General features: G+C 42.4%; 2 protein-coding genes across 5 annotated transcripts in view; one reads left to right on the top strand and one right to left on the bottom strand.

Annotated features, from left to right (window-relative positions):
• Positions 1 to 3,163, top strand: part of ATF7IP (activating transcription factor 7 interacting protein) — a 122,586-nt gene extending 119,423 nt beyond the window's left edge. The window contains exon 17 of the mRNA XM_061417782.1: positions 3,037 to 3,163. Within this exon, the coding sequence (XP_061273766.1) occupies positions 3,037 to 3,099 (63 nt within the window). The 3' untranslated portion in view covers positions 3,100 to 3,163. The remainder of the gene's footprint in view (positions 1 to 3,036) is intronic.
• PLBD1 (phospholipase B domain containing 1) overlaps positions 1 to 26,283 on the bottom strand; it is an 89,322-nt gene that overhangs the window by 3,589 nt on the left and 59,450 nt on the right. For 2 of the 4 annotated variants that reach the window (XM_061417786.1, XM_061417785.1), the window contains exons 7-9: positions 9,396 to 9,596; positions 9,148 to 9,288; positions 97 to 282 (exon numbers count right to left, since the gene is read on the bottom strand). In XM_061417786.1, the coding sequence (XP_061273770.1) occupies positions 97 to 282; positions 9,148 to 9,288; positions 9,396 to 9,596 (528 nt within the window). The remainder of the gene's footprint in view (positions 1 to 96; positions 283 to 9,147; positions 9,289 to 9,395; positions 9,597 to 26,283) is intronic. The other 2 variants (XM_061417787.1, XM_061417788.1) reach the window with 1 other exon arrangement.

Raw genomic sequence — 26,283 nt, 5'->3', positions numbered from 1 at the left:
CCTTCTAGTACAGAGGTGATAAACTTACATGGATTCTTTATCCATGGGGAAGAAAAGGAGTTTTGAAGAATGATTCCTGAGAAATGTGCTACGTACTGTTGTATCGCATGATATATTTCATGGATTCCATATCAGTCACTTTTCCTTGGTCACGCCGGAAGATTTTAGCTCGGGAAGCCAGATCATAAGAGTAGTCCAAACCCAGCTTCTTGACCAGTATTGGATAGCCACTCCAGTTGTAAACTTTTTCATGGAAAGGAATGTTGTAGGAGGGCCAATATCCTGATTTGGAATGGAAGAGAGAGAAGGGTGGGATTGACAGAAGACAAAAGAGAGAGGAAACAAAGTGTCATGAATGGTACTTTCTTTTGAACATCAGCACAGCTGTGTAATTACAAAGTAATATTACACAAAATAATGGCTGTGAACCCTGGTAATCACACAGATCCTCAGAAATTTACAGAACCAGTGTAGTCTAGATTATTCCATTAGGGGGAGAAGAGCATCAGAATTTTTTGGTTTTTCACCCCAGAGTCTTAAGGCAATCTATTAAGCAGAAGAAAACCTGACTTCTAGGCTCAGAGTTGAATAATTAGGCCTTTGTCAGTTAACCTCATTTCTGCCCCCTCTTTTTTTTTTAAGTAGGAAGAGGGAAAGGAAAAGTTATATTGTGAAGGGATTGGAGATGATCTTAAGATTCCAGTAGACTTGTAACTCCTCTGACCCTAAACATTGATAAGGCTCAGCTTCATTCGAAGCTTCACAGTGCCAGCCCTTCGTCACTAGGCATCAAATGTGACACAACTTTAATAAAATCACCATTTCAGGAACATCTCAGATTACAGTAGCCTCAGGTATTGCTGCAGGACTGTCAGCCAATGTAGGACCACCTTCACCATTCAGGGTTTAACTGCCACTCGCATCTTCTCTTGGCCCTTGTCTGCCTTCCTTTCTCTGTACTATTTTATAGGATCCGCTGCTCGAGGTGAAGTTATTAGGACAAAACAAATGACAAAACATTCAACCTCACTGATTCTGGGGCATGGAGCCAGCATCAGGGTGAAGGCAGACAAAGACAACATTGAAAGTACAGGCTAAAAATCACATTTACTATTGCAGTATATCTAGGTAATTGAGACTGGGGAGTTAGACTGCCTGGTATGTGACCTTACAGAAGTTACTTAACCCCTCTGTGGCTCACGTCTTCATCTGTAAAATGTGAACAATGATGTCTAACCTCACAAGGATCGCTGCTGTGAGCATTAAGTGAGTTCACGTGGATAGCAGAGCTTACGACAGGGTCTGGTACTTTGTAAACAGTAGATGAACATTAACTATTACAGTTCTCTACGTGAATAGCTCAAATGAATAATAAAAATGGTTGCTGTTTACATTTTCATAAAGCTTTATGATTAAAAAAGCATTTAAAAGAGTATCTTGTATCGGGTTGGCCAAAAAGTTTCTTCAGGTTTTCCCATCACAGTGTATAGAAATATCCGAACGAACTTTTTGGCCAGCAATATAGTATCAAAACCACCTGCTGATGTATAAATATTACCATTCTTCCTTCTAAAGGAAGAAACAGAGGTTCAGAGAGGTTGAATGCCTTCCTTCTGACTAAAAGCACCCAGGACTTCTATCGATACATCACTGTGGCTTCTAAATACTAGGTTTGTGGGGCTTTTAAAAAAATGGCTGTACGATATCACTTATTTGGGAAAATCATATGTTTCTTCCTCAGCTTTTCTTCCCTTTCAGTAAGATAGTAACAATACTGCTGCTGCTGCTGCTGCTAAGTCGCTTCAGTCGTGTCCGACTCTGTGCAACCCCACAGACGGCAGCCCACCAGGCTCCCCCGTCCCTGGGATTCTCCAGGCAAGAACACTGGAGTGGGTTGCCATTTCCTTCTCCAATGCATGAAAGTGAAAAGTGAAAGTGAAGTTGTTCAGTCGTGTCCGACTGACTCTTTGCGACCCCATGGACTGCAGCCTACCAGGCTCCTCCATCCATGAGATTTTCCAGGCAAGAGTTCTGGAGTGGGTTGCTATTGCCTTCTCCGGTAACAATACTACTTATCTGGAAATATGTTATGTGTGTGTGCTCAGTTGCACAGTCATGTCCAACTCTTTGTGACCTCATGGGCTGTAGCCTGCCAGGCTCCTCTCTCCGTGGGATCTCCAGGTAAGGATACTGGAGTGGGTTGCCATTCCCTTCTCCAGGGGATCTTCCCGACCCAGGGATCGAACCCAACTCTCCTGTGCTCCAGCATTGGCAGGCAGATCCTTTACCACTGTGCCACCTGGGAAGCCCTTGGATACACGTTATGAAAGTCAAACAAAAGAAAATAAATAAAAGATACATCAAGTATATGGTAGACACTCTGAATTTAACTCTGTATTTTCTGCCTCTGGGGGAAAAATAAAACATAAAGCCCCACAAACTACAGACAGATCATCATCAGTTTATTTAATACCAGGGTAGATTTCTTCATGGAATCTAAAAATGGGATTGCAAAGAACCCAAATCCCATCATAGCAGCAGCAGCAGTCCCAAGAAGAAAAGGCCTGGGGTAACTAGTCTACTTTAACAAGCATCTCCCTCTTGAGGCTGGCTATTACTATCAGGCTCTTAGGAGCTGGATGGACCAGTCTTCAGAGTCAGATAGCTGGGTCCTCAGTTTTGAATTGTCGTGCTAACCAAGTAACCACCTAGTGATCTGACTTCTCAGGTGGATTTCCCAAGAAGAAGTGGAGGCAGGTCCACTGCTTGGTAGCACGTGTATCTTCTTAGCAACTGAAGTTTCCACCTTAGTCAATTCTGTTTTACACACGTGGTGTGCATTTCACTGGCGGGAGCCACCGTGGAGTGAGGCATCTCCCCCTGGGTGTCATTACTAGATGAATGTGAGGACCTGGGAAATGAAGGACCAGCCCTGATCCCCAGGATCCACACGTTATCTTGGTTCTGTACCTGTTCATCTCTCAGTGGACCTATTTCAACATTTTCCTAATTCACCTCCTGTATTCTCTCTTTCAGTGTGTTCTCCCTTTACAAAGACTCCAGTTTTCTAAAGCAAGATCCCCAACCTCTGGAATCTAATGCCTGATGATCTGAGGTGCAGCTGATGTAATAATAACAGAAATAAAGTGCACAATGAATATAATGCATTTGAATCATCCCCAAACCCAAATCATCCCCACCCCCTACCCCAGGCTGTAGAAGAATTGTCTTCCATGAAAACAGTCCCTGCTGCCAAAAAGGCTGGGGACTGATGCTCTAAAGGATAAAGGCTAAACTGCTCAGCAAGATCCAAGGGCTGTAGTTTTCTCATCACTACCTTATCTTCCACATCACAGCCTCCTCTCCAGCCATCCTGGGCCAATACATTCTTCTTCATGCCATGGTCTCGTGTCTCTCTCTGTTTGATTTGTCCCCGTGTCAAACTGCTGAGCTCCTTTCTCGCATGTCTCTTCATTGTTTCTGGGAGTTGTTTGTCCACTGATCTCCAGTAGCATATTGGGCACCTACTGACCTGGGAAGTTCAACTTTCAGTGTCCTATCATTTTGCCTTTTCATACTGTTCATGGGGTTCTCAAGGCAAGCATGCTGAAGTGTTTTGCCATTCCCTTTCCCTTCTCCAGTGGACCACATTTTGTCAGAACTCTCCACCATGACCCGTGCTCATAGTTTCATTGAGTTAGATAAGGCTGTGGTCCATGTGATCACTTTGATTAGTTTTCTGTGATTGTGGTTTTCATTCTCTCTGCCCTCTGATGGATTAGGATAAGAGGCTTATGGAAGCTTCCTGATGGGAGAGACTGATTGAGGGGGAAACTGGGTCGTCTTCTTATGAGTGGGGCCATGCTTAGTAAATCTTTAATCCAATTTTCTGTTGATGGGCAGGTCTGTGTTCCCTCCCTGTTGTTTGACCTGAGGCCAAACTATGGTGGAGTTAATGAAGATAATGGCAACCTCCTTCAAAAGGCCCCATGCATGCACTGCTGCACTCAGTGCCCCCGACCCTGCAGCAGGCTACCACCAACCCACACCTCTGCTGGAGACTCCTGGACACTCACGGGCAAGTCTGGGTCAGTCTCCTGTGGGGTCACTGCTCCTTTTTCCTGGGTCCTGGTGTGCACAAGGTTTTGTTTGTGCCCTCCAAGAGTCTGTTTCCCCAGTCCTGTGTAAGTTCTGGTGGCTCTATGGTGAGGTTAATGGCGACCTCCTCCAAGAGGTCTTATGCCATACCCAGGTCTGCTGTACCCAGAGCCCCTGCCCCTGCTGCCCCTGGTCAGCAGGCCACTGCTGACCCATACCTCCACAGTAGACAAAAACTCAAAGGCAGGTCTAAGCTCAGTCTCTGTGGGTTCTCTGGTGTGCACAATGTTTTGTTTAAACCCTCCAATCAGTGGAGAAGTAACTCCAGTAAGAATGAAGAGACAGAGCCAAAGCAAAAACAACGCCCAGTTGTGGGTGTGGCTGGTAATGGTAGTAGAGTCCGATGCTATAAAGAACAAAATTGCACAGGAACCTGGAATGTTAGGTCCATGAATCAAGGTAAATTGGAAGTGGTCAAACAGGAGATGGCAAGAGTGAACACTGACATCTTAGGAATCAGTGAACTAAAATGGACTGGAATGGGTAAATTTAATCAGATGACCATTGTATCTACTACTGTGGGCAAGAATCCCTTAGAAGAAATGGAGTGACCCTCATAGTCAACAAAAGAGTCCAAAATGCAGTACTTGAATGCAGTCTCAAAAATGACAGAATGGTTTCTCTTCATTTCCAAGGCAAACCATTCAAAATTACAGTAATCCAAGTCTATGCCCCAACCAGTAATGCTGAAGAAGCTGAAGCTGAATGGTTCTACAAAGACCTACAAGACCTTCTAGAACTAACACACAAAAAAGATGTCCTTTTCATCATAGGGGACTGGAATGCAAAAGTAGGAAGTCAAGAGATACCTGGAGTAACAGGCAAATTTGGCCTTGGAGTAAAAATGAAGCAGCACATGTCTCCAAAGAAGACATACAGATGGCTAACAAACACATGAAAAGATGCTCAACATCACTCATTATCAGAGAAATGCAAATCAAAACCACTATGAGGTACCATTTCACACCAGTCAGAATGGCTGCGATCCAAAAGTCTACAAGCAATAAATGCTGGAGAGGGTGTGGAGAAAAGGGAACCCTCTTACACTGTTGGTGGGAATGCAAACTAGTACAGCCACTAAGGAGAACAGTGTGGAGATTCCTAAAAAACTGGAAATAGAACTGCCTTATGACCCAGCAATCCCACTGCTGGGCATACACACTGAGGAAACCAGAAGGGAAAGAGACACGTGTACCCCAATGTTCATTGCGGCACTGTATAATAGCCAGGACATGGAAGCAACCTAGATGTCCATTAGCAGATGAATGGATAAGAAAGCTGTGGTACATATACACAATGGAGTATTACTCAGCCATTAAAAAGAATACATTTGAATCAGTTCTAATGAGGTGGATGAAACTGGAGCCTATTATACAGAGTGAAGTAAGCCAGAAGGAAAAACACCAATACAGTATACTAACGCCTATATATGGAATTTAGAAAGATGGTAACAATAACCTTGTGTATGAGACAGCAAAAGAGACACTGATGTATAGAACAGTCTTATGGACTCTGTGGGAGAGGGAGAGGGTGGGAAGATTTGGGAGAATGGCATTGAAACATGTAAAATATCATGTATGAAATGAGATGCCAATCCAGGTTCGATGCACGATACTGGATGCTTGGGGCTAGTGCACTGGGACGACCCAGAGGGATGGTATGGGGAGGGAGGAGGGAGGAGGGTTCAGGACGGGGAACACATGTATACCTGTGGCGGATTCATTTTGATGTTTGGCAAAACTAATACAATTACGTAAAGTTTAAAAATAAAATTAAAAAAAAAAAAGAAGCAGCACAAAGGCTAACTGAGTTTTGCCAAGAGAATGCACTGTTAATAGCAAACACCCTCTTCCAACAACACAAGAGAAGACTCTACACATGGACATCACAAGATGGTCAATACCAAAATCAGATTGATTATCTTCTTTGCAGCCAAAGATGGAAAAGCTCTATACAGTCAACAAAAACAAGACTGGGAGCTGAGTGTGGCTCAGATCATGAACTCCTTATTGCAAATTCAGACTAAAATTGAAGAAAGTAGGGAATACCACTAGACCATTTGGGTATGACCGAAATCAAATCCCTTATGATTATACAGTGGAAGTGACAAACAGATTCAGGGGATTAGATCTGATAGAGTGCCTGAAGAACTATGGTCAGAGGTTTGTGACATTGTAGAGGAGGCAGTGATCAAGACCATCCCCAAGAAAAAGAAATGGAAAAAGGCAAAATAGTTTCTGAGGAGGCCTTACAAATACCTGAGAAAAGAGAAGCCAAAGACAAAGAGAAAAGAAAAATATACCTACTTGAATGCAGAGTTCCAAAGAATAGCAAGGAGAGATAAGAAAGCCTTCCTAAGTGATCAATGCAAAGAAATAGAGGAAAACAATAGAATGGGAAAGACTAGAGATCTCTTTAAGAAAATTAGAGACATCAAGGGAACATTTCATGCAAAGATGGGCTCAATAAAGGACAAAAATGGTATGGACCTACCAGAAGCAGAAGATAATAAGAAGAAGTGGCAAGAATACACAGAAGAACTATACAAAAAAGATCTTCATGACCCAGATCACACTTACCTAGAGCCAGACATCCTGTATTGGGAAGTCAAGTGGGCCTCAGGAAGCATCACTATGAACAAAGCTAGTGGTGGTGATGGAATTCCACTTGAGCTATTTCAAATCCTGAAAGATGATGCTGTGAAAAGTGCTGCACTCAATATGTCAGCAAATTTGGAAAACTCATCAGTGGCTACAGGACTGAAAAAGGTCAGTTTTCATTCCAATCCCAAAGAAGGGCAATGCCAAACAATGTTCCAACTATCACATAATTGCACTCATCTCACACACTAACAAGTAATACTCAAAATTCTCCAACCAGGCTTCAACAGTACGTGAACTCAGAACTTGCAGATGTTCAAGGTGGTTTTAGAAAAGGCAGAGGAACCAGAGATCAAATTGCCAACATTTGTTGGATCATCAAAAAAGCAAGAGAATTCCAGAAAAACATCTACTTCAGCTTTATTGACTACAAGGCCTTTGACTATGTGGATCACAACAAACTGTGGAAAATTCTTGAAGAGATGGGAATACCAGACTTCCTTACCTGCCTCCTGAGAAATCTGTATGCAGGTCAAGAAGCAACAGTTAGAACTGGACATGGAACAACAGACTGGTTCCAAATCAGGAAAGGAGTACATCAAGGCTGTATATGTCACCCTGCTTATTTAAATTATGTGCAGAGTACATCATGTGAAATGTCAGGCTGGATGAAGCACAAACTGGAATCAAGATTTCAGAGAGAAATATCAGTGACCTCAGATATGCAGATGATACGACCCTTTTGGCAGAAATTGAAGAACTAAAGATCCTCTTGATGCAAGTAAGAGGAGAGTGAAAAAGTTGGCTTAGAACTCAACATTCAGAAAACTAACATCATGGCATCTGGCCCCATCACTTCAATGGCAAATAGATGGGGAAACAATGGAAACAGTGAGAGACTTTATTTTGGGGCTCCAAAATCACTGCAGATGGTGACTGCAGCTTTGAAATTAAAAGATGCTTGCTCCTTGGAAGAAATGCTATGACCAACCTAGACAGCATATTAAAAAGCAGAGACATTACTTTGCAGCAAAGGTCCATCTAGTCAAAGCTATTGTTTTTCCAGTAGTCATGTATGGATGTGAGAATTGGACCATAAGAAAGCTGAGCACTGAAGAATTGATGCTTTTGAACTGTGGTGTTGGAGAAGACTCTTGAGAGTCCTTTGGACTGCAAGGAAATCAAATCAGTCAATCCTAAAGGAAATCAGTCCTAAATATTCATTGGAAGGACTGATGCTGAAGCTCCAATACTTTGGTCACCTGATGAGAAGAAATAACTCACTGGAAAAGACCCTGATGCTGGGAAAGATTGAAGGCCGGAGGAGAAGGGGATGACAGAGGATGAGATGGTTGGATGGCATCACCAACTCGATGGACATGAGTTTGGGTAAGCTCCGAGAGTTGATGACGGACAGAGAAGCCTGGCGTGCTGCAGTCCAAAAAGTTGGGTTGCAAAAAGTTGGACATGACTGAGCGATTGAACTGAACTTTCTAGCCTGTAAACTTCCACCCAGACATCATCTTCTCTTTCATTTATTCAACAAATATCCAGTGAGGACTTCCTGTGTGTGCTGAGCAGTATGTTCAATGCAAGATGCTAGGACTTGCTATGAACCAGTAATATGCTTAAGAATCGATAGAAATTATCTCAATTCATTTTCATAAAACCCAGTGAAATTGCAAAGGTAGGCTTCCCAGGTCGTGCTAGTGGTAAAGAGCCCACCCACCTGCCAATGCAGGAGACTTAAGAGTCTCTGGTTCAACCCCTGGGTCAGGAAGATCCCCTAGAAGAGGGCATGACAACACACTCCAGTATACTTAGTTGGAGAATCCTATGGACAGAGGAGCCTAGCAGGCTACAGCCCCTAGGGTCACACAGAACTGGACATGACTAAAGTGAAGTGGCTTTGCACACATGCACACACATGTAAGAGTACACTGTCATGGGACTTTCCTGGTGGTTCAGTGGTTAAGACTCCACGCACCGAGGGGTGCAGGTTCGATTCATCCCTGGTCGGGGAACTGAGATCACTTATGCCGCATGGTGCGGCCAAAATAAGTATTAAATGAGCCGCTACTCTGTACTAGGAAAAATCATCACTGTGACTTAACCAATGCATGCAACAGAGGTCATAAATAAATAGTACAAAACACTTTTTTTTTAAATAGTATAAAAAAGAGTACATTGTCATGTAAGAGTTTGAGGTGTAGGTTTTACATGTGCTGAACCTTGTCATTCTTTCCCTGTGTGAAAAGCAACAGCATTCCCACCCCTGCATCCCCACCATACACACCCCCATAGTACATTCACACACCACACATTATCCATCATATATGTGTGCACAGACACACACACACTCATCAGACTTGTAGCATGAAGAAAGTACCTCTCCGTAGAACAGCAGTTTGTTCAGAATATTCTACGTATGTAGGAATTTGCTCCACAATGTACAGAGTGCCTTCGTCAAGGCTGTGGTTCAAATTTACCTTCTTCAGGTCTAGGACCATGTACTGATTGTTATATGTTCCTGAAGCAGAGAAGACATGAAGACACGGCATGGGTACTGCTTGGCTGGTTAACTCAAAATCTAAAAAAATCATACATGCGTAAACGTTATTCTGCAGGGCCACTTACCAGAGTTGTATTTTGAAAAGACCTCTGCCCACTGCTTGCCATTATTAGCCATCATACTGGCCACCCGGACTCTTTGCCAGGCCAGGAGAGACTGGGGTACCACGTGCTGCAGTAGGGTTTTATTATATACGCTGTTTGTGGTCTGCAGCAATACCAAACCACTGCTAAGAAGGTAAAAGTCGTCCAGAGACTCCAAAAACCCTACAGGAAACATGAATATATGAATCAGCGTACATACATGCAAAATATCAAACCATCATTGTTAATGTAGAACTTCGCATATACAATGCATTTTGCAGAGTATTAGTTATTATTTCTTTTGGGGTTTTTTAAAAATTTATAAGTGGAGGATAATTGCTTTACAGTGTTGTTGGTTTCTGCCATACATCAGCATGAATAAGCCATCGGTATACACACATCCCCTCCTTATTGAACTTCCCTCCTACCTTCCACCCCATCCCACCCCTCTAGGTTGTTACAGAGCACCAGGTTGAGCTCCCTGCATCACACTGCGAATTCCCACCGGCTATCTATTTTACATATAATGCGTATATATTTCAGAGCTACTCTCTCAGTTCATCCCACCGTCTCCTTCCCCCGCTGGGTCCACAAGTCTGTTCCCTGTCTGCGACTCTATTCCTGCCCTGCAAATAGGCTCATCAGTACTGTTTTTCTTGATTCCATATGTGTGTGTTAATATGCAATAATAGTGTTTCTCTGGCTTGCTTCACTGTTTATAACAAGCTCTAGGGTGTCAGTTGTCATTGCCCTCCTCCAGCTTTGGTTCACCTTGGCAGCAGATGCCGGTGAACCTCCATCCCTGGGCTCTCCATTGAAAAATTTTGATTTTATGATTTGATGAAAATACATTAAATCAGGAACCAGACCTAAGGATGCATGATTGACAAGCAAAGTATTAATGACTATATAGTCATAGTATGATTATATAGTCATACTAATGACTATATACAAGCAAATTTTAATGACTATTCATTCACCACTTGGGCTGGAGTCATTTTGCAGTGTTTCATCTGAACAACCATATTGGCAGCCTTGAGCAAGCTCTCTGATAGAAAATCTCCACATGATGGAAAGCTGTATTTCTGGCCTAATATTCTTGCTAATTCACTCCTTATTGTAGCAGCCTCGATGGACACAAGAGGGCAGGCATTCTTTAATATGTATAGGTAAGTGACTAATACTAACATGAAAGGAACAGTATTTCATTCAAGAGCAAGACTGTTTATAGAAGACCAAAAAAAAAAAAAAAAAAAGTAGGCCATCTAGAGTTCTAGAACAAAGAAGATAAACTGTCTTACAAAAAACTTTAGTCAAGGAGTCTAATTTTATAATTTTGAGTTTAACGTTAAAGAAAAGGCCCAGGGAAGGGACAAAGTCCTGAAATATAGCATTATAAGAGAAACAAGTGTTCTTTGAATATGTAAAATTATATTCTTGCTCTAATCTTTCACTAGCAACTTCAGAAGGCACTCTATGTTAGATAAGGATAGAGTGAAACATCTGGGATGAAAGCCAGCTGGCAAATTACATTTCATAGTAAGCTTCTTACTAAATTTAATTAAGAGACAAAAGAGAACCCTTACAGTTAATAAAGCATCTTCCAGGACTTAGAAAATAACCACCTGAGGTCTTCCCTGGTGGCAGAGTGGATAAGAATCCGCCTGCCGATGCAGGGAACACAGATCAGGTCCAGCAAGATTCCACATGCCGTGGAGCAACTAAGCCTGTGCACCCTAAAGCCCATACTCCGCAACAAGAGAAGCCATTGCAATGAGAAGCCCTTGCACCGCAACCAAGAGTAAGTAGTCCCAGCTCGCTGCAACTAGAGAAAGCCTGCACAAAGCAACGAAGATCCAGTGCAGACAAAAATAAATAAAATCTTTTTTAAAATGGATTTTCAGAAGGCTTTTTTAAAATAGCCACTTGAATTATAAACAATGACCACTCTCCTCTAATTCTATTTAGATCTCTTGCTTAGTACAACCCAGAAGAGTTTATCCTTATTATCCTACCAAGTGTATTTAAAATGTGCCCCGTTTGGAAGAGTGACATGAACATCACAGGGGTGTGAGACACTCCGTTTATCTCTCCCCCTCAATCTACAACCAGTAAAACCAGTACAGCATCCGTAACTCAACAAAGGTGACTCTGCCCCACACAGCAGGATGCTGGAGAATTCCACACATCTGTTATCTAAAGGTGGGTGGATTGGACCACATGTAGGAGGAAGAACCAGAGGAACAATGAAGGCAGTACCTGTAGTCCTGAACCCCTGGGCACAATAGCTGGGCCCAGAGCCCGGGAGAAGCCTTAATAGCTGGGTAGGTGGCACACAGGAGTCTGGTGGCCTGGTCACAGCACCCCCAGCCAACAGGGAGCTGGAAGGCAGCGGCAGCCAGCCCTGCAACCCTGTTCCTCAAGCTACAGGGCACCACGACTCAGCCTCCCCTCCCCCACTGCCTCCAGCAGCAGCACCTACAACTCCAGTCAAGGCAGAGACACCTGCGACCCCGGTTCCGTTTCACTCTCTCCCTCCCCATACCCAGGGAACTGCACACAGCCGAGGAACCTGCTATCTCAGAGGTGCCCCACCAACAGCACCGGTGACAATGAGGGTCCAGGGCAACATCCCTGACAGAGACAGAAGAGGGTGGGAAGTGACAGCTCTCAAAAATAACCAGAGGCAGCTCTGGGAAAAGAACCCCGACCACTCCCCGTCGTAAAAAATAGAAAAGGAAAAAAACCACAACAAAACCAACTTGCGCTATGTCGCCACCTACTGGAAAGCAAAAGAAAGGCATCTAATTACTAAACATTGCAGGCGGATTCTTTACCAACTGAGCTATGAGGGAAGGCCCAATTACTAAACTACTGAACAGTTACTCAAGGCGGGGGGGGGGGGAGAGTTTTACCCAAAGAAGAAATATTTGACACTTCAAATTCACTGGATGAAGCACAAGCTGAAATCAAGATTTCCGGGAGAAATATCAACAACCTCAGATATGCAGATGACATACCCTTATGGCAGAAAGTGAAGAGGAACTACAGAGCCTCTTGATGAAAGTGAAAGAGGAGAGTGAAAAAGTTGGCTTAAAGCTCAACATTCAGAAAATTAAGATCATGGCATCTGGTCCCATCACTTCATGGCAAATAGATGGGGAAACGATGGAAATAGTGAGAGATTTTATTTTCTTGGCCTCCAAAATCACTGCAGATGGTGACTGCAGCTGTGAAATTAAAAGACACTTGCTCTTTGGAAGAAATGCTATGACCAACATAGACAGCATATTAAAAAGCAGAGACATTACTTTGCCAACAAAGGTCCATCTAGTCAAAGCTATGGTTTTTCCAGTAGTCATGTATGGATGTGAGAGTTGGACTATAAAGAAAGCTGAGTGCTGAAGAATTGATGCTTTTGAACTGTGGTGTTGGAGAAGACTCTTGAGAGTCCCCTGGACTGCAAGGAAATCCAACCAGTCAATTCTAAAGGAAATCAGTCCTGAATATTCTTTGGAAGATGATGCTAAGCTGAAACTCCAATACTTAGGCCACCTGATGCGAAGAACTGACTCACTGGAAAACACCCTGATGCTGGGAAAGATTGAAGGCGGGAGGAAAGGGGGACGACAGAGGATGAGATGGTTGGATGGCATCACCAACTCGATGGACATGGTTTTTGGTGGACTCTGGGAGTTGGTGATGGACAGGGAGGCCTGGTGTGCTGCAGTCCATGGGGTCTCAAAGAGTTGGACACGACTGAACAGCTGAACTGAACATTATATAAATTTTTGTATATATAAATATTATATTTCTCCTCCTGTATACACTCCAGTGTGCTCATTCCCAAAATGCCCTCCCCCTGCCACCCTTCCTCTCTGGTAACCACTAATCTGTTCACTGTATCTATGTGTTTGTTTTTGTTTGGTTTGGTTTGTTCATTTATTTTTAATTTATTTTTGTATTCCACATATGAATGAAATCATATGATATGTGTCTTTTTCCATCTGACTTACTTCATTTAGCATAATACTTGCAAGGTTCCCAAATAGCCAAAACAATCTTGAGAAAGAGGAACAGAGCTAGAAGAATCATGCTCCCCGACTTCAGACTATACTACAAAGCTACAGTCATAAAACAGTATGGAACTGGCACAAAAAAGACACATCAGTTGCTTAACTTCATAGACTTGTATGTCCAGTTTTTTCCCCAGGTTTGGGTAGTCCTCAACTGTTATTTCTTTCAATACACTCTCCTCACTCTCCCTTCTCCTTTCTGGGATACCCATTACCCTAATGATACATTTCCTAATGGAGTCAGATAGTTCTATAGGATTTTCTTCTTTGTAGACCTTAATTTCCTCTCTTCTATCTATATCATTTCTAGATTTGTCTTTGAGCTCACTAATTCTCTCTTCCATGTGGTCTCCAGTATTTCCAGTGCTTTCTAATTCAGTCTTTATTTCATTTAAAGTTCTTCAGCTCCAGAGTTTCTACTTGGTTCTATTTTTGAATTTCAGTTGGTATTCAGAAAATACCAATTTCTCTTTGGTATTCTTTCTGTTAATTAATTTTATTTCTGAGCTCACTGAATTGCCTTTCAAAGTTTTCTTGTAGCTCATTGGGTATCTTCACAGGTATCTGAATTCTCTATAACTTAGATAATGTTATAAACCAGGTGGGAAGATTTGGGAGAATGGCATTGAAACATGTAAAATATCATGTAGGAAACGAGTTGCCAGTCCAGGTTCGATGCACAATGCTGGATGCTTGGGGCTGGTGCACTGGACGGCCCAGAGGGATGGTATGGGGAGGGAGGAGGGAGGAGGGTTCGGGATGGGGAACACATGTATACCTGTGGCGGATTCATTTTGATATTTGGCAAAACTAATACAATTATGTAAAGTTTAAAAATAAAATAAAATTAGAAAAAAAAAAAAAAAAGAAAGAAAACTAAGGAAAAAAAAAAAATTTAAAAGGTGTTCATTTGCACATCACATACATTAACTGCTCCAAAGCTTTTGAAACCATAAGCCCCCGCGTCCTTGTCTTCTGAAGTAAAATACTGACTCAAGAGTTAATCATTGGAAAATGTGAAGATGTAGAAAGAAAGAGGAGAAGGCAATGGCACCCCACTCCAGTACTCTTGCCTGGAAAATCCCATGGATGGAGGAGCCTGGTAGGCTGCAGTCCATTGGGTTGCTGAGGGTTGGACACGACTGAGTGACTTCACTTTCACTTTTCACTTTCATGCATTGGAGAAGGCAATGGCAACCCCCTCCAGTGTTCTTGCCTGGAGAATCCCAGGGTCGGGGGAGCCTGGTGGGCTGCCATCTCTGGGGTCACACAGAGTCGGACACGACTGAAGTGATGCAGCAGCAGCAGAAGAAGAAAGAATAGCTGTTGGGCTGGGGAACTGGTAACAACTTAAGCTATAATTCTGCCACACAGAAGAATTACTGAACTCTCACTTCCCTGAAAGACATAGATAATGGCCTGACACACATTCCTAAGTTGTTTTTACAAGAAGCAGACCCCCTCCCCCTTTCATCTGGAGTGATGAAAACTCCTGGCCACAAGGACAAAGACCCTAGACTGGTTGGTGCTTGAAGAAGACTGAAGACTGATGGTGCCTGAAGCTTCACCTTGATGCCAGCCAATCCAAGAACTGTCTATTAGCTGATCAATGCCCTGCTTCTCACACTATGAAACTCCTCATTACCCTCTTCAGGGTGGGTCATATAGTTTTGAGGGCATTAGCCCTTTATGGCCCTTTTTTCCTGGCAAAGCAATAAAAGCTACTCTTTTCTGCTTCACCCCAAACTCTGTCTCTGCATTTCTATTCAGCACCAGTAAAGAGGCTGAATTTCAGCAACACTGTGAAGACCAAAAACTTTCCTTCCTTCCTTCCTTCCAAAAGAGTAGACTTATTGTTGACCAAGGACATGAATGACATACAACTCAGGGTCAGGCATGAGGATCACGATTGTAAAAATATCTGTACTGCATGTCTTCACCCCTTGCTTTATCCATACTTAGCAATGGGACATGGCAGCATCTCCCAGCAAGAGACATTGTCTGTTTCCCCACCCCTTAAATCTGAACTGTTTTGGCTTAACAAAAGGTGCCAGTTCTAGCCTAGGCCTCAAGAGACCTTGCACACTTCTTCTCACTCCCTTATAATCCTGTTACAGCTGAGAAAATTGGTGCAGCCTAGCCTAGTATCTGGGATGGGAGGCAAAGTGCAGGAGGCCCAGCCTCTAGCTGGGCAGCCCCCTAAGTGCGACAGAGTTCATCCAAGATCAGCAGAGCTGCCCACCCAACCCCAGCCAACCATGGATGCATGAATGTGCCCAGCTGAGACACTGTCCTATATACTCAAAAGCAATACTAATCACATATGTGTTTACAGCACAAACTTTTGAGGGTTCAGCAGTAGCCAGTATAATAATAATAGTAACCCAGTTACACAACATATTTTGTTTTCAAATGTCTTACTGCCATTTGATTTTAACATAGATGGATGTGACACTTCAGGAATAGTTTTCTTTTTTAAAAGGAAAAAACAAAGTAATATCTTGGCAACATACTCACCTTTCTGCTCAGGTTTTTCCCACAGCTAAAGAGGAATAACGTCACTTCTCAGATCTTGGGGAAGGCAATCACCTATGCTGGGCTGTCTGATATCTCAAAGCCTATCTGATTCTCATTAAAACTTTACTTAACACCTACTACATTCCAAGCACTGTGCAATGACCCCAGCCTAGAGACTGTAGTAGAATTCCTTCAGCTTCTCCAAAAGTCACATGCCCAGACTGCTCTCCCTACCCACCTCTGCACCACTCTGAGTCTCCACCGGGAGCCCTGCACTAAGGTGACTGCTGCGGGAAAAACCTCTGTTTCCTCCCTAAGAAAAGATGCTCTCATGTCATCACACAACGTGAAATCTTCCAGTCACTTGTTCTGTCTACTCTACAATGGACTCAGTCTTCCTACCTTACAGAATGGCATTCTTTGACTTCTCTTTCTGCTAAGAACCTAACTGGTACCAACCAATTTCCCCCTTCACTTTCCAGTAATTATTGTTCAATCAAGTATGGCTGGGTTTTTGTTTTTATTTTTCAGCACATTTCTGCTTTACCCTGCAATAGGAATGGGATCAATGAAAGATTCATACTATTAGATATTCAGGCACATGAAGACCCTACTTTGGAGCCTGAATATCCTGAAGTAGCTCAAATAAAACAATAAGTATAATTCTTATTCTAAGATAATAATAATCTCTTGGGCCATAAAGATGGCTGAGCACCAAAGAATTGATGCTTTTGAACTGTGGTGTTGGAGAAGACTCTTGAGAGTCCTTTGGACTGCAAGGAGATCCAACCAGTCAATCTTAAAGGAAACCAACCCTGAATATTCATTGAAAGGATGATGCTGAAGCTGAAGCTCCAAAACTTTGGCCACCTGATGTGAAGAGCCACCTCACTGTAAAAGACCCTGATGCTGGGAAAGACTGAAGGCAGGAGGTGAAGGGGATGACAGAGGATGAGATGGTTAGATAGCATGTCGCTGACTCAGGGACATGAGTTTGAGCAAACTTGGGGAGATAGTGAACAACAGGGAAGCCTGGCGTGCTGCAGTCCATGGTATCGCAGAGTTGGACATGACTTAGTGACTGAACAACAGCAAAGATTATACAGAGTAAATATGAAGAGGTGGGTGTACATTTAATCAATGTTCAAACAATCAAAATTGTTTGCTTTTCTTCAATAAGAAGTTATTTACTTTAGGTTATATTACTTGTTTACTGTTTCCTTTTCCATCTATCCCATAGCATGTAAGTTCCACCAGGGCAGGAACTTTTTCTGTCTTTTTCACTCCAGTGGCAAGAAAAGGATTTGACATGTAGTATCTTTGTGCTTAGTCACTCAGTCGTGTCCAGTTCTTTGTGACCCCACGGATTGTCAATGGAATTCTCCAGGCAAGAACACTGGAGTGGGTTGCCCATTTCCTTTTCTAAAGGATCTTCCAGACCCAGGAATCAAACCTGTGTTTCTTGCGTCTCCCGCATTGGCAAGCTGATTCTTTACCACTGTGCCACTTGGGAAGCCCCTTGACACATAGTAGGTACTCAGTAAATAACTGTTACGTACAAGAGAGAAGGAGAAGATGGTGGTGACTAACATTAATAGTGTACCTACTACACATCAGAAACTTTGCTTTAGAAGGATGGATACTTTCATTTGATCTTCACAAAAAGAGCACTTAGATGAGGTGGTTTTTTTTTTTTTTTTTTTTTAAGTATTTCGCTTTTTAAAGCTTATAAACAGCATTGTCAGGGATAAATCTAGAACTGAATCTCAACACATGCCTTTTCCACCCTAACATACATCTGACAACATTGAGGGGAATAGTCATGCAAAGGGCAACAACACATAGGCACGATGGAGCAAATACATTAGAAGCAATTAAGGAGAGGGTGAATCATGGGGAGTTGCATGTTTAAACAGGGTGGAGGTGGGGAAAATCACCTTATGACTAGTCAATCAAGCAAAGTGTGGAGAATAAGGTGGAATTTCTATAAAGATAGAAGGGAAGAAGCTTTCTTTGGCTAGGTGGGGCACGATTCAAGGCAGGGGTGGCCTGGCAGAAGTTATCAGCATCTGGGTGCTAAGTTGTTTCAGCTTGTCCAATTCTTTGTGACTCTTTGGACTGTAGCCCTCCAGGCTCCTCTGTCTATGGGATTTCCCAGGCAAGAATACAGGAGTGGGTTGCCATTTCCTCCTCCAGGGGATCTTCCCGACCCAGGGATTGAACCCACATCTCTTACATCTCCTGCATTGGCAGGCGGGTTCTTTACCACTAGCACCACCTGGGTGGCTACTTAGTATCCTGGGATGGTACCAAAGAGGAACATAAAACAAAAGAAAGCCACATAGGAAAGCAGGAATGAAGTGCTACAAAATCTACCTACAATCTTTGGAATAAGTGACCGAGTTCTACTTTTATTTAATTCTACTTTTATTTCTTCTCCTCCTTTGGTTCTTCTGCTTTTTAAAGGCAGAAGATATAGATCTTGGCATGTGTTAAATCATAGTTTGTATATGTTTCAGCCTTATGATCAAAGTATCTAGGATAAAAGAGGTAACATGAAATTAATAAAAGTAATTGTACTTCATTAAAAATGTTTACAACTATAAAGGCAATTTAATAATGAATGAAAGTAGTAATATTATGGATTATGAAGGAGACTTGGCTACATTTTCCCCAGGCATTGAGGGTATTCTTTTATCTTCCTACTTTCAAGTATTGGAACTTCAAACAGAAGAAGGCTGAGCAAAATCATGTCTACCCAAACCCGAAGGGCTGCCAGAGTCTAAAAGGATAGACATGGAAACCCAATAAGTTAGAAACGCCTAGGGTGCTTGTTTGAATGTACCAACCCAGATCAACTGGTTAAGAATTCCTATGGATGGCACTTTAGAATCTTCATTTTTAACAAGCTCCAGAGGAAACTGTAAAGGGGTATGTAACATGTGTGTGGGAGGTGATGGAACGCCCAGATGTAATGCAAAGTAGGAACACATGCATGCTTGGTGAAACATACTGAGTGCGCTCTGGAGAGCTCCACTTACAGATAATTAAGCGGGAAGCCTCGGCCTCATAGGCATCATCATTATTTATTGTACTCCTCAATTAGAACACTTTGAATAGGTTCCAGCTTTGCTTCCCACGCAAAAGTTCCACCCACCCGCATCCCAGGAGGCCCTTTGAATCCACGGTCTCTTTTAGTTTTAACCATTTAACTTACATACAAATGGAACCATTTCTGAAAACAAACAAACAAACCAAAAAATGGGTATTTTGTAGTCAGATATGTTTTGCTTGAACCGCACTGCCCAACTTCTGAGCAGTATGGTTCTGAAAAGGCTATTTAACTTCTCTGAACCTGTTTATTTGAAAAATACTGATACAATACCCTCCTTGTTAGGTCTTTATGAAAATTAAGTGACATAAAACACACCAAATGTGAATTATGCATACACTGAGTGTAAGTTATAATGCCGGACACATAAGTAGGAACTAAACAAACATTAGTTTTGGGGGCTTTTTGTTTTTCTTTTTATTTCAAAGACAGGTTAAGCACAAATGAGTTTAAAGTAACTTACTTAAAACTTGGGTGCTGCCTAATTCCCATACAACTAGTTGGGTCCTATTCATGTCATTCCTATTAAGGTCCTAACTTGCTTCAGTCGTGTCTGACTCTTTGAGACTCTATGGACTGTAGCCCACCAGGCACCTCTGTCCACAGGATTTTCCAGGCAAGAATACTGGAGTGGGTTGCCATTTCTTCCCAACCCAGGGATGGAACCCACATCTCTTCTGTCTCCTGCACTGGCAGGCGGGTTCTTTACTAGTGCCACCTGGGTGGCTACAAAGGATCAACTTACAGGTCCAATCCCTACACTGTCCAGGTGTGCATCTGAGATGCCTTGATAACAATTCCTGAACATCTTAGACTCTTGTTTTCAAATCAACAGTATAAAGGGAGGGTGCTAAATAAATTAGTTTTAAAAACATGCAGTTTATTTTAAAAAAAAGGGGGGGAGGGCAGGATGAAGAAAAGTCAGTGAGACTGTGATAGAGATGATGCTCTCTTCAGCAGGCCCTTCTCCACCTCTCACTGAATTTCCCATCTTTCTCTCTCCAGTTTCCACATGTCCACATCAGGATGGGTTGTCTGTAATCTGTCTGCTGTCTCCTTTCCTTTTTCTTTCCATTATCTTTCTCCTCCTTCCTTGCCTCCATAAATATTTATTCAATGATTACCATATGCAAGCCTCTGTACTGGCCCTGGGGATGCACACATGAATACGGAACATGGGCTTTGAAGAAGTTACCCACAGGCACCAGGGAAGCTGAAAGGAGGGGTAGCTGGCTCTGCCTGAAAGTTAAGGAAGGCTTCGAAGAGGAGCGCTTGTGAGACTTTTGTTAATATGGCAGACATTTGGGTAAGGTGCATTAAAAGGCAGTAAAAATGTTCATAGGGTGAACATTCCAATAGCAACACAAAGAAATTGGATGATTCCTCCCACAAGTGAAAATGGTAAACTGTACGGTGGCGGTGGCTTAGTCACTCAGTCACATCTGACTCTTGTGACCCCAAGGACTGTAGCCCGCCAGGCTCCTCTCTCCAGGGGATTTCTCAGGCAAGAATGTTGCAGTGGGTTGCCATTTCCTTCTCCAGGGTACAGTATGATTAATTGGGGCTTACCCAAGGAATGCCAAGTTGATTTAACATCTGAAAATTAATCAATGGAACTCACTATATGAATACAAGATGAAAATCAGGTGATGATTTTAATGGAAAATGAGAATTGCATGAAGTGCAGCACTTATTCATTGATAGAAACATAAAGAAAAGTAGTAAGAGACAGAATCCTCTTTAACCTTATAGAGGGTATCTACAAAAAGCCTACAATTAACATCATACTTGATGGTAATGACTGCATACTTTTTCACTTAAGATCAGGAACTAGGCAAGGATTTCCATGCCACTTCTAGTCTATAGTCTACAGTCCTGGAGGTCTTATCCAGTGCACCCATGGAAGAAAACAAAGACAGAGAAGGTAAGGGGGAAGTAAAAGTGTCTTCCTACAGAAATGAGCTGATGATGCATCTAGAAAAATCCCAAGAAATCTACCAAAAAAAAAAAAAAAAAGCTATTAGAATGATAAATGAACTTAGAAAATTCTCAAGATAAAAAGTAAATATACAAAAAATAGTATTTCAATATTGTGATGGTTTTTAAATTTCCACAATTCCTTGGCAATTTTCCCTTAAAAAGATAGATTCTAACGTCCTCTTCTTGAGTGTGGACTAATCATTAACAACCTCTTTCTAATAAATAGAATGTGGTGGAAGTGACAGCATGTGACTTCTGAGACTAGGTCATAATAGTCACTGCTGTTTCTGCCTTGTTCTTATGGATCACTTGGTTTGGGGGAACCAGGAGCCCTTTTTCAAGAATACTTGAGCAGTTCTACAGAGAGGCCCATGGAAGGGAATCGATTTGTCAGCAGCATCTTTTTGACCATGGAAGTGAGTCACCTTGGAAGTACATCCTTTCGCTTCAGTTAAGTTATCAGAGATTTCAGCCCCTCAGTCTCCGGGTCTTTGTAGACACAAGCCATCCTAACTGGGCCCTATCTAAATTCCTTATCCATAGAGACTATGAAATGCTAAACAATTACTGTCATTCCTTCAAGTCACAAGTTTGGGTCATGACTTGTTACATGGTGATAGATAACTAATGCATACATACAAGCAATGAACAATTGGAAAAGGGAATAAAAAACCGAATCTGATGACAGTAGCATCAAAATTCACTTAGGATTCAAATTAGTTTAAGGTATGTAAGACCAATATACTAAAAACTACCAAAAAATTGCTCAAATTAAAGAAGAAGACCTAAATAAATAAAGAAACAATATTTGTGGATGGGAAGACTCAGGTTTACTGACATGTTGATTCTCTCTGATTGATTTAAAGCTTCAATGCAATAGAAATCAATAGATCTTTTTTTTTGACATGAACAAATTTTATTTTTAATATAATTTCTAAAGGCTACACTTTGATGTATTCCCTGAGTTGTAAAATGTAACCTATCTTACACCCTATAGCTTGTACCTCCCAGTCCCCCTACCCTCTGTAAACCCTCTCTCCTCCCCACTAGTAACAACTAGTTTGTTCTCTATGAGTCTTCTTTTCTTGTTATATTCACTAATTTATATTGTTTTAGAGTCCACATATAAGTGATTTCATATAGTATTTGTCTTTCTCTGTCTGACATAAGTGAAATAATTCACTTAGCGTAATGCCTTTCAAGTCCACCCATATTGTTCCAAATGGCAAAATTTCATTCTTTTTATGGCTGAGTTGTATTCCATTGTGTGTGTGTGTGTATATATAAATATATATATATAACATATATACCACATCTTCTCTATCAGTCATCTGTTGATGAACACTTAGGTTGCTTCTATGTCTTAGAAATTGTAAATAATGCTGCTATGAACACTGAGGGGCACATATCTTTTCAAGGTAGTGTTTCTGGCTTTTTTTTTTTTTTTGGATATGTATCCAGGAGTGGAATTGCTGGGTCATATGATAGCTGTAGTGTTAGAGGAACTTCCATACTGTTTTCCATGGTGGCTGTACCAATACAGATTTCCACCAGCCAGTGTACAAAGGGTTCACTTTTCCCCACATCCGTTAGAGATATTGAGTAGAGTTCCCTGTGTCATACAGTAAGGTCCTTATTAGTCATCTATTTTACATATGTGTTGTCTGTTTAAGTCGTGTCTGATTCTTTTGCAACCCCATGGACTGTAGCCTCTGTCCATGGAATTTTCCAGGCAAGAATACTGCAGTGGGTTGCCATTTCCTCTTCCAGGAGTGCCTAGTGATGGTGGCAGAAACTAAGGATCCAGAGAAGTATATAAACTTTTTTTTTTTTAACTGCTTTTCAAATTAATTAATTAATTTTTGGCTGTGCTGGGTCTGTGTTGCTGCAAGCAGGCTTTCTCTATTTGCAGTACATGGGCTTCTCATTATGGTGGCTTCTCTTGTTGCAAAGCATGGGCTCTAGGCACATGGGCTTCAGTAGTTGTGGCACACAGGCTTAGCTGCCCTGTGGCATGTGGAATCTTCCCGGACAAGGGCTCAAACCTGTTGCCCCTGCATGGACAGCAGATTCTTATCCACTGGACCACCAGGGAAGTCCCAGTGTATAACCTTTTATCTGGGAAGTGTTCCCAAGCTATAGTGAGGCCAAGGGGGTGTGCCAGCATGATGTCTCCCAGCTTATGTTCCCTGGCTATGTCTCCTGAGCCTCTAGAGGGGTGGAAAACCTGAAGCCTGTCTGAAGCTGAAGCTCCAGGCTAAGTAAATAGGTCTTTTTCACAGGAATACTTGGGTTTTATTTCCACTTGCTGTCTGTGCAGTGCCCCGGGGATGTTTGCCTGCTGAGAATTGTCTTTCTGATGATTACAGCCCTGTGGAGCTCAGGAATGCCAGTGTCCTTGGCCAGCAAGGCTGAGGGATCAAAGGGTGTCCCCTGTGTGGATTGCACGTGCTCAGCGGCTTTAGCAAGACTGATGAGGAGTGTAGCAGCTGGAGCACGCTCACTGGCTTCAGAAAGACAGCTCTCCAGCCCCAGCCAGGAGGTGGGGGAGTGGCGCAACCACTGTACCTGCAGACTTCAGCCAGGACCTGGGACAGTGTCACCACCATGCACCCCTGCCTGCTTAGCTAGGCAGTTGGGAGGGTATTGTATCCAAGCTCACCAACCTGTTCTAGCGTGCTAGATGGAGAGTGCAACAACCAGGTCCATGAGTGCCTCTGCCTTCGGGAGGGTTTTTTTTTTTTTTTTGCTCTTATTTATTTATTTTTGGCTATGCTGGATTTTGGTTGCTGTGCAAGCTTTTCTCTAGTTGAGGCGAGTGGGGGCTACTCTCTAATTGCAGTGCATGGGCTTCTCATTGCTGTGGCTTCTCTCTTGGTGGAGCACGGGCTCTAGGGCACACAGGCTTGGTAGTTGTGGCTCCCTGGCTCTAGAGCACAGGCTCAGTAGCTGTGGCTTGGGGTTTAGTTGCTCTGCGGCATGTGAGATCTTCCCAGACCAGGGATCGAACCCGCATCCCCTGCACTGGCAAGCAGATTCTTTACCACTGAGCTACCAGGGGAGCCCAGGAGCTTTTCAATTGTCCCCTGCCTCTCCAGCTGATGCCTTTAGATTGACAATGAATCTCCTTCACGTATGGCCCTTTCCAAGCTACTGTTATTCAGCTCGCTCTGGGGGTAAGACCACATGCAAAATCCTTTAATAGGGGAATTTCACATTCCTATAGCACTTTGGAACCCTTGGAGCTCAGCCCTGTTGGATCTCTAAGCCAGGAGTTTTGGGGGCTCATCTTTCTGGGGCAGACCCCAAGGGTTGGGGTGCCTGGGGTGGGGCTCCAATCCCTTACTTCTCCTGGAGAAGCGGCAGGCTCATGCGAGTCCTTGTCCCGTGTTGCTGCATACAGTAAGGGGAGGTCTTTTGCAAGACCTGTCTCTGCCTCTCCTACCTGCCTCAGTGTGTTTCTTTTATTTTGTGTTGTGGGGAGCATTTTGTCTAGTTTTCTGATCTTTTTCAGAGGGAAATTTTCCATACTTAGCTGTAGATTTAGTGTGTCCATGAGAGCCCATGAGTTCAGAATTTTTCTACTCTGTCATCCTGGACACTGCCTTAAAACCTTTCTAGATTAAAATGGGGGATATTATATTAATTTGTTTCCTTGAATAACCTCCTCTATTTTTATGAAGTCAGCTGGGACTCTTGGTGAACCCAGAGCATGAGATTGGCTTGAATAAGTCTGGGTGTGCTGGGGTAAGCAAATCCTTTTGCAATATGGACCAAGGCACTGTGAAGGATTACTAATGCTCCTCCTATCCCCCTATGCTGGAGGACAGTTTTGAGAGTGCCCTTGTAATAATTCTTACTAGGCAATTATCCCTCAAGGATTTTGGCAGGAACAACAGGAATATACAGAAAGCCAAGATCTGCTCTAGTAATTCAGCAGTCATATTTTTTTTCTTCTTGAAGATGAATATCAATCTTCTCTCCATATATTGAGCTATAACACGTTACATGGTTTGAGTTGCCTGGATTGTTGCCTCACCCTTCTACACGTTCTGTTGGAAGCCTCTCTTGTCCAGCGCTCAGGAGCTTGGCATTTTGTAATTTTAAAATGCAAATCTATTAATGTCACTTTCACTTGTCACTTTAATGGTCTTGCATTGCCCTTCATTCCCTCCCTCTGGGCTTCTCTGAACTTTTTCTTGCCTACAGGCTTTTACATGTGCTATGTTCCATGTGGAACATTCCATCACATTCCATCACATATCCCGATTGGTCTGCCTAATTTATACTTGCTTTTGTGTCTTAACATAAACTTTACTTTCTCTTAAAAGTTTTCTCATCGTCCCCAAACTACTCTTCCCTATTATTACACAAATCACACTTTAAGCATTGCTTTCTTTTATTTGTCTCTATTTTTTACAAGAAGGTAAAATTTTGTTAGAATAGAGACCATTTGTCCTGTTTTTCATCACAAACACTCTGTCTAGCACATTTTAATGGAAAATTGTAGATGAATAAATGATATCATGACTTGATCTATCAGTTCTGACTCAACAATTCTTAGTATATTTATCCATATTAGGAAGAACTTCCAGGTCCTGCTACTCTGAATACAAAACCAACATCATGATCCTAATTCACTCAATCTACCGTGGCATTCCTCCACCAAAAAAAAAACAAGTCACCCAGCTTCTTTTCTGGGATCAACAGCACCTTCACATGGCATAGAGTTCACGGCAAAGCTTAGTTCCACACCTATTGAATGAATCCGATGTGACTGATCCCTTAATTAAACAATTCTTTGTAATATAAATAAAATTCCATGTGGTTTTCATGTTTGCTGTTGAGAACAAAGCAGTTTAGTTAGAGAAATTATGAATTACACTGCTCTACTGGCTCCTATAAAAACATCTTGGAGTAAGAAAGATGTCTTTTGTTTTCTCTCAGTTATATATATACTTCTGTATCTGTCTATTCTGGAAGGAAATCAACCCTGAATATTCATTGGAAGGACTGATGCTGAAGCTGAAGTTCCAATACTTTGGCTGACTTGAAGAGCCAACTCACTGGAAAAGACCCTGATACTGGGGAAGACTGAAGGCAGGAGGAGAATGGGGACAACAGAGGATGACATGGTTGAATGGCATCACCGACTCAATGGACATGAGTTTGAACAACCTCCAGG

Source organism: Bos javanicus, chromosome 5 (genome assembly GCF_032452875.1).
Source record: "Bos javanicus breed banteng chromosome 5, ARS-OSU_banteng_1.0, whole genome shotgun sequence".
Lineage (NCBI taxonomy): Eukaryota > Metazoa > Chordata > Mammalia > Artiodactyla > Bovidae > Bos > Bos javanicus.
Note: the sequence above shows the minus strand (reverse complement) of the source record. Positions and strands in the feature narration are given on the sequence as shown.